The sequence below is a fragment of the Nerophis ophidion genome, linkage group LG14 (genome assembly GCF_033978795.1).
Source record: "Nerophis ophidion isolate RoL-2023_Sa linkage group LG14, RoL_Noph_v1.0, whole genome shotgun sequence".
Classification (NCBI taxonomy): Eukaryota; Metazoa; Chordata; class Actinopteri; order Syngnathiformes; family Syngnathidae; genus Nerophis; species Nerophis ophidion.
The window spans coordinates 19,724,634-19,736,664 of record NC_084624.1 but is presented as its reverse complement, the minus strand read 5'-3'; the positions used below and the strand labels follow the sequence as shown (position 1 = coordinate 19,736,664).

General features: G+C 39.3%; 1 protein-coding gene across 1 annotated transcript; it reads right to left on the bottom strand.

Annotated features, from left to right (window-relative positions):
• Nucleotides 1–317: 317 nt before the first annotated feature.
• On the bottom strand, nucleotides 318–7,621 carry LOC133568257 (zona pellucida sperm-binding protein 3-like). The gene is made up of 7 exons (XM_061920072.1): nucleotides 7,131–7,621; nucleotides 3,308–3,423; nucleotides 1,846–1,949; nucleotides 1,598–1,772; nucleotides 1,388–1,505; nucleotides 883–1,288; nucleotides 318–495 (listed from the first exon to the last, which is right to left on the bottom strand). The coding sequence occupies exons 1-6, from the start codon at nucleotides 7,500–7,502 to the stop codon at nucleotides 1,202–1,204; spliced, it is 972 nt and encodes a 323-aa protein (XP_061776056.1). The 5' UTR covers nucleotides 7,503–7,621; the 3' UTR covers nucleotides 318–495; nucleotides 883–1,201.
• Nucleotides 7,622–12,031: the final 4,410 nt, after the last annotated feature.

Below are 12,031 nucleotides of genomic sequence, written 5' to 3'. Positions count from 1 at the left end.
GGAATCCAACTTTTCATGCTACATCACACTCCCCACAAATGTGACTAGATGGGCAAGTTGTGGGTGGTAATGGAAGGAAGTGCTCCATAACAGCAAGTCTACTTCTCTCTGTGTAAACGAGCAGACATGTTGGATTGATGAGTATTTGTGTACTTGAACCGAAATATACCCTGCCTCTCACATCAATTTCTGTTTGTTGGGCCTAATGAGGCCGAGTGCAGAGAACCCCAATACTAATCAAATTGTACGCTAAAGTCATTAAGTCCACAAGCTACTGAAAAATTCAGTAGTGTGTGAAAAACAACAATGAGGCTGGCTGTTGTAAAACAGGTGTATTGAAGAAAGCAGTTCAATGATGCATTGAGATCAAGTCACTGTCCTGTGCATGAGTCCATGAAGTTCTTGTCCACTGGTCATGTCGAAACTTGCCATTCTTGATTCAAGATTTGTTACTCTCCAATTTGATAGTAAGTGGTCCAAACTGGACGATACCCCCTGTAAAAAACACATTTGAGGGAGAAAGAAAAACAAGTGTTTTTGGTTAAGTTCTTCCGCTATAAATTGTAGATTTAGTTAAAACTTTCAAATGATGGTAAGGTGATACAACTGCATCTATATTTGCAAATTATCAGGTTAGCTGCCCAAAGTACATTTGAGACAAATGCAGCTGTAATTAGCAACACTTGCTGCAAAAACTGAACATGGTGTAGCTACCAAATTAACATTTGATGGAAATTACAATGAAGACAGTTACAGCCACCTAGTGGGGAAAATAAGGCATGTTTGATTTAGAGAGATGGGAATGTAGTTGAGGTTAGCTGGTAGGTTCAAGACCCTGACAGCCTGCACATTAGCAGATACATTTTCACAACATGTACTCACCTGCTTCATAGTCTACTCCTCTCTTGGTCAGTCGAGAAGAAGACTGCTGAGATTTGAGACTTGGAGACATTTTTGGCCGGACCCACAGAAAACTAGTCAGTTGTTTAGGTTTGTTCTGAGCAAAGTTCTGCTCTGACTTAGTGGCTAGCCTTGTTTCTGTGGTTTTTTCTTTGACTGCAACAGGATCGCATGATCTACAGACCGGGTCTTTCCCGTCCACGGACCTCCATCTGCACAAGGAAATAAAATGTAAAATAGTGTACTTGTGTAAAAGAAACTTCAAGTGAAGTGTACTATATTGTTAGACTAAAAGAGGATATTACTTGTCAACAAAAGAGCAGGCCCTGTTGTGAGAGCTGATGGCTGAAGTGGTTGGGACAGCCCTTAACCAGCAGGTGATGTAAACCTTTGGAAAACCACGTATTTAAAGTTTTTCTAAAACATTCAAACCTGACTTAGGACAAAAATGTATAGCGGCTAATTTAGCGGCAGGGGTGATGCTAACCTGACTACTTGGCCCTTGGTGGAACCTGAATGCATCGAGCTGAAATCGAAGCGTATGCTCGTCCAGCCTGGACAGGAAGTGAGAGCTAGAGTTGGTCAGCAAAGCGTCCATGAGACATCTGGTTAGGGAAAAAACTAATTGAATTAAAGTCTGACATTCCTTCTGATTTTACAGCCACATGATTATGCCTTCAGGTAAATCAGTACTCACCCACGCTCAATAAAGTTGTATCTTAACAGGGCTTGCGGGTCAGGACTGTCTGTGGCCACGCAATGGTCGACGAAAACTCGCAAGGGTTTGTGTTTTCGGACCACAGCAGATGCTTCAAAGTGCATGGGGTCTCCCAAGAAGTAGGTATGAGAACGCCTCACAAACTGCCAGTTGTCTTGAATAACAAGTCTTCATTTCAATATTCTCATCGCTAATAGTAAACGAGCGTTAACAGAAGAGGAAGATACCAGTCATAAGGCGCAGATGGAGGTCTATGTAATGGTGAGCTGAGATTACAGACACCAAAGGAACCCAGGTGGGGTGCAGGGAAATACCATCCACCGGATACTTCCTGGAACAAGTACACAAAATATTTTATTGGTTGAAACAGTCCTCCCTTGCCTCATTGCACTTCAAATATTATAGTTTAATACATCTAATTTATTTTTAAGCATATTCCACAACATTGTTGCCCTAAATAAAGCATTTAAAAAGGGACCTGTACTTTTTTGGAAATTTTGCCTCTCTCACAATAATGACATACATGACTGATGGATTTTAAAGCATTCTAAATGTTAAATACAAGTCCCCTTACAGCAGAGATTCACTACTTCACTCATAAAATGCGATAACCATTCAAAAATCGCCAATATTCCATTTACATTATGGACTTTAATATTAACCAAGTATTTGTGATGGTATTAAACGCCAATACAAGCAAATTTAGAAAGGCGCCATGATCATTTCCAGATATGCCTATGTTTAAATCGAGTAGTCTGCTGCTTCCTCACTCCTTGTAAATCATGCTTCTCACCGGAAAAATGTGAGAATTTAAATGACAAGTTGGGACACTGACAACCGTTTCGAACGTGGAACTGGCGACGACATGAAAAGCGCTTGTTCCTTTCCGATCCTACATAAAATTCAGGTTAGTATTGGCCATACTGTTTCGATACCAATAATTAAATAAATAAATAAATAAATGGGTTGTACTTGTATAGCGCTTTTCTACCTTCAAGGTACTCAAAGCGCTTTGACACTACTTCCACATTTACCCATTCACACACACATTCACACACTGATGGAGGGAGCTGCCATGCAAGGCGCCAACCAGCCCCCATCAGGAGCAAGGGACAAGTGTCTTGCTCAGGACACAACGGACGTGACGAGGTTGGTACTAGGTGGGATTTGAACCAGGGCCCCTCGGGTTGCGCACGGCCATTCTCCCACTGCGCCACGCCGTCCCTGTAAATACATCTGTGTTTGATAAATGTTCAGTAATGTAAATGTGCCATTTTAATATTAGGTGACTCAAATTGAATTAAATAAAATAGTGAAGTTGACTGTAGCAGTTTTATTTCAATGACTGTCAGTGCAATGTAATGACCTATACTCTACGAAATCCACTTTAGATTAATTCTTGAGAAAACCTTACGTAAAAAGGCTCACTTAGCTAAAGATATCTAGTTAATTATTCATAAGCATTACAAATGACTGAAGTATCAACATAATGATCTGGTACCGGCGGTATCGATTTTCAAGTATCGAGACTCACATTACTTGGAGGGCGCTCATGTTGAAAAATGCATTTAGAAAGTGTGGAGATTATGCTGTAGATATGAAAAGATTCATAGTTAATGATTCCTACTTTGCAGGAATGATTTGTAGTCATGTCCTGAACCACTTCAACAAACCAAGGTGTCCACATACTTGTCAAAATGGCACTCGACTGGGATAGCTGCAGCATCCAATCGAAACAAGCCCTCCATTGACGGCTCGGGTGAGTAGACCAGCATGTTGGAATAGATGATCATGTCTCCAGTTGACTAGAATCAAGAAATTAAAGCAGTTTGCAAATTAAAAAAAAAAAAAAAAAAGGTCAAATCCAAGCAGACAAGTGTTAGAAAATGGACAGGTGAACAAATCACTCTTACGCCACAACAGAATTACACCAGTGGAACTTTGAGTTAAAATGTTGTACCATTTCATATAAAGCAGTTTAGAAAGTGCATATTTAGAGACGTCTATTAACTTGTAGAGTCGTTGACATGTTTTCGTTACAGGTCTAATCTCTCAGGTTTAGCTGGATTCAACCAATACATTTAACCTTGACTTTCATGATTTCCAGGCCACGTAAAATGTGACGCAGGGCTCGAATTTAATCACGGCAACTACTTTGTGATCCCCATTGACTTTTTACTTGATAATGGACAAGGCATATAATGGTCAACGGCATGATAATTCACGATAAAATTCCAGATGGTTCCTGATACTGTCTCCTTTAAATATAATCGATGTCTTGTCATTTAAGTATTTTAAGCAACACTAAGTCAGGCGCATGAGTAAGGGAGCACTTTAATTTGATCCTGGCGGACTGACAAAGGTAATTTTGCTCCAGGGGAATCGCCTCGTAGTACACTTATTTAACAGGCCTACATGTCACATCAATGGTGGCTGTATAACCAATGCCAACACTGTCATAAAACTGCCATATAGTGAGACCTCACTAAACATTACATTTTGGGAGAATATGTTCACAGCAACAGATCACATTTCCAGAATTCCTTGCAGCACCAACTCTTCCAGGAATCTACAGTTTTTTTCCCTCACTTCCTGTCGTGTTTAAAAGTGCACTACTGTGTTTGGAGACAGGTGTGGACAATATTGGAGACAGACACACAGTACAAACTTGTCCCCACACAAAATATACAGCGAAGGAAGATAACTGTTGCTTTCATTTTGACAATACAGCATCCATCAGTTGCTCTGACAGTGAATGAGGTGAGGGAACACTTTTCCACTCCCAGAGTTTTTGTTGGCCAAACTGTTGTACTGAAACACGATGGGGTGTTGGGGAAGAAGACATCAATCAATCTTGTTCATACTTTCATTAACGAAAATTCTTTGTTTTATTTTGATATAAAAAAGTAAGCTTGTTTTTAAATTACTTGTGTTTTTTAATGCCACAAAAAAGATTTTACTTTACAAGCCATCCAACCCATCATTTTAATGTTTTATTGTGTATAGTTAATTCCTATACAACATTTCTGCTCAAACTCTTAATGGATCTGTCCTGATACAGCATCTACATAAATTACCACGTCCTCTATCAAATAAAGGTAAGGATAGAGATAAAGGCATCATGAAATGACAAACCTGACAAGTTTATATTAAAAAACTAAAACGGTACATGCATGCATGATTTGGACACCCTGTATGGAAAGACAATGTTTGCCTCGGTGCCCTAAATCAGTGGTTCTCAAACTTTCAGTGATGTACCCCTGTAAACATTTTTTAATTCAAGTACCCCCTAATCTGAGCAAAGCATTTTTGGTTGAAAAAGAGATAAAGTAGTAAAATACAGCACTAGGTCACCAGTCTGATTTATTAAATTGTATGACAGTGCAATATATTGCTCATTTTTATTGGTCTTTCTTGAACTATTTGGAAAAAAAAAGATAAAAATAACTAAAAAAATTGTTGAAAAATAAAGTGATTCAATTATGAATAAATATTTCTACACAGAAATAATCAACTTAGTGCCCTCTTTGGGGGATTGTAATAGAGATCCATCTGGATTCATGAACTTAATCTACACATTTCTTCACAAAAAAAAATCAATCTTTAAAATCCATATGGAACATGTCCACAAACATCTAGCTGTCACTGAATATTGCACTGTTGCATTTTTTTCACAGTTTATAACTTACATTCATATTTTATTATAGTATTATTCAATAAATATAATTATAAAGGATATTTGAATTGTTGCTGTTTTCAGAAAAAAAAAAAAAAAAAAACAATCACGTACCCCTTGGCATACCTTCAAGTACCCCCATTTGAGAACCACTGCCCTAAATTATGAGCCCTCATTTAAGGCAACACTTGACCTTAAAGGCCTACTGAAACCCACTACTACCCAGCACGCAGTCTGATAGTTTATATATCAATAATGAAATATTAACATTGCTACACATGCCAATATGGCCTTTTTAGTTTACTAAATTGCAATTTTAAATTTCCCGGGAGTTTCGTCCTGGAAACGTGTGATGTGTGCGCAAGACGTCACGGGTTTTTAGGAAGTATGAGCGCTACGCACACAGCTAAATGTCGTCTGCTTTAACAGCATAATTACAATATTTTGGACATCTGTGTTGCTGAATCTTTTGCAATTTGTTCAATTAATATTGGAGAAGTCACAATAGAACGATGGAGTTGGGAAGCTTTAGCAACACAAACACGGGTATTCCTTGTTTAAAATTCCTTGAGGTGAAACGTTACTTTGGATCAGAGCGCGGTCAAGAGAACATGGATCAAGACGGAATGTCAACCAGGAGGTTTCGGTGAGAAAATTGAGGTTAAAAAGTCGCTTCTTACCGGAAAAAAGCTGAGCTGGTGTCGTCCATAGATACCGTCGACTCCGAGACATTGGCGTAAATACACCCGGGGGAGAGACCCTTCCGACTATCAGGTACTATTTAACTCATTAAAACACTAGCAACACAATAGAAAGATAAGGGATTTCCCAGAATTATCCTATTAAATGTGTTTAAAAACATCGGAATCCGTCCCAATTGCGTTATTTTTTTTTTTTTCTTCTAGTCAGTCACTATCAATATCCTCAAACAAATCTTTCATCCTCGCTCAAATTAATGGGGAAATTGTCGTTTTCTCGGTCCGAATAGCACTTTTTGTTGGCTCTGTCACGCCAAATTTCTTCCCCCCTACAACCCCCCCCAATTTACTTCCGGGGTCATGATTAATACAGACATTTTGTTAACGCTATATTATAAAAATACAGACATTTTGTTAATACTATATTATCAAAAAAAAATTAAAAAACAATTTACAAACAAGCTATGGGATGACTCATTTACTTCCGGAGTCACATTTCCTCTTATGTCATGCCATAGCTTGTGTTTGTAAATTGTTTAAATTTTTTTATAATAGCATTAACAAAGGGTCTGTATTTATAAAATGTAGAGTTATATTTTTATAATATAGCGTTAACAAAACATCTGTAGTAATCATGACCCCGGAAGTAAATGGGGGGGAAAAAGCTTTTTATAGGGAGAAGAAATTTGGTATGACAGCTCCCATTAAAAACTGCGAAGATGTAAGGAGCCCTCAAAGGGTGACGTCATCGTCTGTGACTTCCGGTAGAGGGAGGGCATTTCTCTTAGCACCTAAAGTTGCGAACTTTATCGTGGATGTTCTGTACTAAATCCTTCCAGCAAAAATATGGCAATATCGCGAAATGATCAAGTATGACACATAGAATGGACCTGCTATCCCCGTTTAAATAAGAAAATCTCATTTCAGTAGGCCTTTAAAGTTAAAATTCGAGACCTGGTGAGGTGCTGAATCTAGCCCCCGTGTCACTAGTTCACCACCCTGGCTCTAAAGAGTGATTGAAGTAAATCAAAATTGGTAAAACTGAACCCTTATAAACTGTGCAGCCATTATAAAGCTATTTGAAACCACAATACAAGCCATTTTTATTAGAGGTTTCAGCTCCAACTGGAAAACTTACCGAGAGTCGAGTCCCGCAGTCCAGCAGGTCTGCCCGGATAGTAAACGTCCTCTCTCCCGTGACGGAAGCTCGGCATGCCCGCCCGCTGCTCGCCGGCCCTGAACCCAGACTCAGATGTTCCGGCTCTAGCAGAAGTCCCGTGTCGAACAAGTCCGCTTGGACCACGACCTCGATGGCGTCCGAGTAACACGTGACACTGACGGGCTTAGAAGGACCAGCGACGTCCTGAGGCAGCACGGAAGCAAAAGACGTCCTGCTCGGGCCTTGAACTTTGCGCGGGTTGTACGACACCTGGCGGCTCTCTGCGATGGTAAGAGAAACAAGAAGAACCAAAGGCCAACACCAGGAGCTTAGGGTCTTGCTGCTTTTCATTTTTGGGTAGGAAGTTCAAAACGTGCCACACATCAGCCGAAATAACCCGAAGCCAGTCAGTCAACACCAACATGTGCCAGCTAAACACCAAGCGTGCTAACCTTCCTTTTTAACCAGTGCTGAGGCCTCTTAATGAGCCAAAATTGGCGCCAGGTGTCTCTCTAGCTGACGTCATTTCCGGTTTATTTTCTCCTCCACTTATACATTCTGCATTTTTTAAATAGTGCTGTGCTGGTATACCGACATTAAAACAATATATAGTCAACCTTTCTTTAACCAGAAAAAAAACATTGCGATTAAAAACGTTAGATATTTAACTATGTCCGAGAGAAGAAAGATGGTTGAAGTGGACAATTTATTCAGAAAAACACTTATAGAACTTTTGTATGGTAGAGAAGCACCTTTTGGACGATGAGTAGACCACTGGAAAAGTGAAAAATAAATGATGACCATTCAGTGTTTGCTAAGTTAAAGTTAAGGTACCAATGATTGTCACACACACACTATGTGTGGTGAAATTTGTCCTCTGCATTTGACCCATCCCCTTGATCACCCCCTGGGAAGTGAGGGGAGCAGTGGGGAGCAGTGGGGAGCAGCGGTGCCGCGCCCAGGAATCATTTATGGTGATTTAACCCCCAATTCCAACCCTTGATGCTGAGGGCCAAGCAGGGAGGTAATGGGTCCCATTTTTTTAATAGTCTTTGGTATGACTCAGCCGGGGTTTGAACTCCCAACCTACCAATCTCAGGGCAGACACTCTAACCACGAGGCCACTGAGTAGGTTTTGTAATGTTTTCTATTGTTTTCATTTTTTGAACAAAATAAAGTTGTATTTAAATTTGTCTTAAGTTTAAAATAGTTTAACTAATACATCTATCTTTTTACCCATTATTAAAACTATGTATAATTGTTCCTTCTAAAAAAAAAACTAAAACAAATCACATATCCACGACCACGACATAAAACGTGATATTATGCAAGTTACCCGAAGTCAGTGGTTCTCAAATGGGGGTACGCGTACCCCTGAGGGTACTTGAAGGTATGCCAAGGGGTACTTGAGATTTTTCAAAAATATTCTAAAAATAGCAACAATTCAAAAATCATTTATAAATATATTTATTGAATAATACTTAAACAAAATATGAACAAAACTGTGAAAAGAAATGCAACAATGCAATATTCAGCTAGATTTTTTTGTGGACATATTCCATAAATATTGACGTTAAAGATTTCTTTTTTTGTGAAGAAATGTTTACAATTAAGTTCATGAATCCAGATGGATCTCTATTACAATCTCCAAAGAAGGCACTTTAAGTTGATGATTACTTCTATGTGTAGAAATCTTTATTTTTTATATTTGAATCACAGTTATTTTTATATCTTTTTTTCCCAAATAGTTTAAGAAAGACCACTACAAATGAGCAATAGTTTACACTATTATACAATTTAATAAATCAGAAACTGATGACATACACTCAAAAAAATTACTCATTGGATGAACTCAATTAAAATGAGGGCAGGATTTCCATCCAACAAACATATGTTGCCCCAATTCAAAATTAGTACATTCTCGCAACACAATAAAAATGAGTTAGTCCAACTAATTTTTAGCAAATAAAGCCAAAATGAAATTATTGCAATAACTAAGCGAAATTGATTTACATTTGTCAGACTAATTTTTAACAAATACAGCTAAAATGAAATTATTTTGGTTACTAAGCGAAATTGATTTATCTGTGCCCAACTCAAAATTTATTGGAAATTAAGCAAGCTAAAAATCACCCTTGATCCCATAAAACACATCAGACAAAACCTGGTTGGTATTTTAATGTAGAACAATACTTAATTAAACAATCTTGAATATAACAACACAAGATGTCAAAGTTACTTTAAAACACAAACCAAAATGTTGAGTTTCAGTGAAAACAAAACATCAAGAAGTACATTTTACATAAAGACCATGCTGTATTTTACTTTTTATCTCTTTTTTTTTCAACCAAAAATGCTTTGATCTGATTAGGGGGTACTTGAATTAAAGAAATGTTCACAAGGGGTACATTACTGAAAAAAGGTTGAGAACCACTGCCCTAAGTGACTTTGGTTCACTTGAATCATAAAGCAAGTTCAATCCTAAATAAAACCAACAATGCAAAATGATCATTATAACCATGTGCATTAAACTATATATTAAGAGAAAAAAATAAAGAAAAACCTATTTTTCAAAACTTACTTGAAGTAGGGCTGGGTGATATATCGATATACTCGATATATCAAAGGTTTGTCTCTGTGCGGTATAGAAAATGACTATAGAATAGAACAGAATAGAATAGAATAGAAAGTACTTTATTGATCCCTGGGGGAAATTCAGCACCACAGTTCGCTCACAATAGACAATAATAATAATAAATAATATAATATATATCATATATTATGTATACAATATATGAATAATATAAATATATTCTACATATATTCTACATTTAAGAGCAGTCAAGAAGGAACATATGCATTATACAGTCTGATGGCTGTCTGTATGACGGACTGTGTCGATCCGTGTTGCATTTTGGGAGTCTGATCCTTCAACTGAACGTGCTCATCCTCTCCGCAAGATTGGAGTGTAGTGGGTGGGAGGTGTTGTGCACAATGGCTAGGAGTTTTGCTAGACTTTTTCTCTCTGACACCACCGCCAGAGAGTCTAGCTCCACTCCCACCACGTTACTGGCCTTCTCCTGCAGCTTGTCCAGTCTGTTTGCGTCCCTCGCTCTCCGCCCGCTACCCCAGCAGGCCACGGTGTACAAGAAGGCGCCCGCCACCACCCTCTTGTAGAACATCTTCAACATCTTTGTACAGACGTTGAAGGATCCTAACTTCCTGAGGAAGTAGAGTGCCTCAGCGTGTTTTGATCCATTCAGCTTGTTGCTGATGTGTTCACCAAGGTACTTATAATCCTCAACCATGTCCACATCGACCCCCCTGATGGAAACAGGGGGCGCCGGAGTACTCCTTCTTCCCAGGTCCACAACCAGCTCCTTGGTCTTAGTCACATTGAACTGGAGGTGGTTCTTTCCACATCATGTGACAAAGTCCTCCACCAGTGCCCTGTATTCCTCATCATCACCATCCTCAATACACTCCACTATCGCAGAGTCATCAGAAAACTTTTGAAGGTGCCAGGACTCTGACTGATAGTGGAAATCGGTGGTGTAGATGGTGAAGAGGAAGGGGGAAAGGGGGCCCCGGTGTTGCTGACTAGCCTGTCGGACACACAGTCCTGCAGTCGCACATACTGTGGTCTGTCAGTCAGGTAATCTACAACCCAGGACACCAAGGGGGCCTCCACCTGCATCTTCTCCAACTTCACACCCAGTAGCCCAGGCCGTATAGTATCGAAAGCACTGGAGAAGTAAAAAAACATGACCCGCACAGTGCTCGCAGGTTTGTCTAAGTGGGTTTGGGCTCGGTTCAGCAGGTAGATGACTGCGTCCTCCACTCCCAGTCAGGGCTGGTAGGCGAATTGGAGTGGGTCCAGGTGGGGCTATATCGTTATATTCGAGTATACTTTCTCACGCAGTTGCTTTAAGCTGCTGGCATTATACAGGCTCTCCTTGCTCTTTCTTGTCTGTTCTTCTCACAGACAGCAAGCGCACCTTCTTACATACGTCACATACTGTCACGTCATATGTCACATACGTACATGTCCTTGCGGAGTAGAGAGGTAGCAGCATGGGTAACGTTAGCTGTGATGCTAGCAGAGCCGTTCGAGTAGTAATACAAGAGAAAGAAGGTGCAAACCTGGTAACAAATGAAGGAAGAATCAATTCCCAAGAAAAACAGCAGGAGGTCCATTGTCTGGTGGTGGTTTGGCTTCAAGTGGGAATATGTCGAACATACAACCGTCAAGTCAAGTGTGGGGCACAAGTGTTGCTACAAAAAGCAGCATTACTGCTAATATGTAGCATCATTTGAAAAGTCACCTGCTAGAGAATGAAAAGTGATTACTCCGCAAGTCAACTTATCCATTCGGTGCCACACGCCCACACCATCAAAATGCCGAGCCAAACATTTCCAGATCAACACCGTACAAAATAAATTGTGATTTTTTTAGTTGTGATTTCCTTCTCTGCATGAAAGTTTAAAATGAGCATATATTAATGCAGTATGAACAAGAATGTTTTATTGTAGACACATAGAATCTTCATACTGGTGTGATTATATGCATCAAGTGTTAATTCAAGGCTAAGGCAAAATACTGAGATATATCGCGATATTGCCTTCAAGTCTTGAAGGCAAAAATGTACTAATGTATATAATAGTAAGCTAAAAACAACACACAAGGTACAACAATCTGTTTTTCAGGCAGTACGCTGGGGGCGGCACCCTTATTTTACTTCTTTGAAAAAACACTGGTTTAAATGTTTTTTTGACAGCTGACTGGAGTTGTCAAATCAAATTGAACAATCTGAGTCTGCAGTGTTTGTGGTGAGCCAGCCCAAGGACTTATTGAATCTGTATTGTCTAAGGTTTCAATG

What these genes read in the sequence shown, in the direction of transcription:
- LOC133568257 (XM_061920072.1), bottom strand. Translation starts at nt 7,502, where the DNA reads ATGAAAAGCAGCAAGACCCTAAGCTCCTGGTGTTGGCCTTTGGTTCTT. An exon ending in TACAACTTTATTGAGCGTGG is followed by an intron (nt 1,506 to 1,597) that starts GTGAGTACTGAT and finishes TTCCCTAACCAG; the next exon opens with ATGTCTCATGGACGCTTTGC. An exon ending in ACCAAGGGCCAAGTAGTCAG is followed by an intron (nt 1,289 to 1,387) that starts GTTAGCATCACC and finishes GGTTTTCCAAAG; the next exon opens with GTTTACATCACCTGCTGGTT.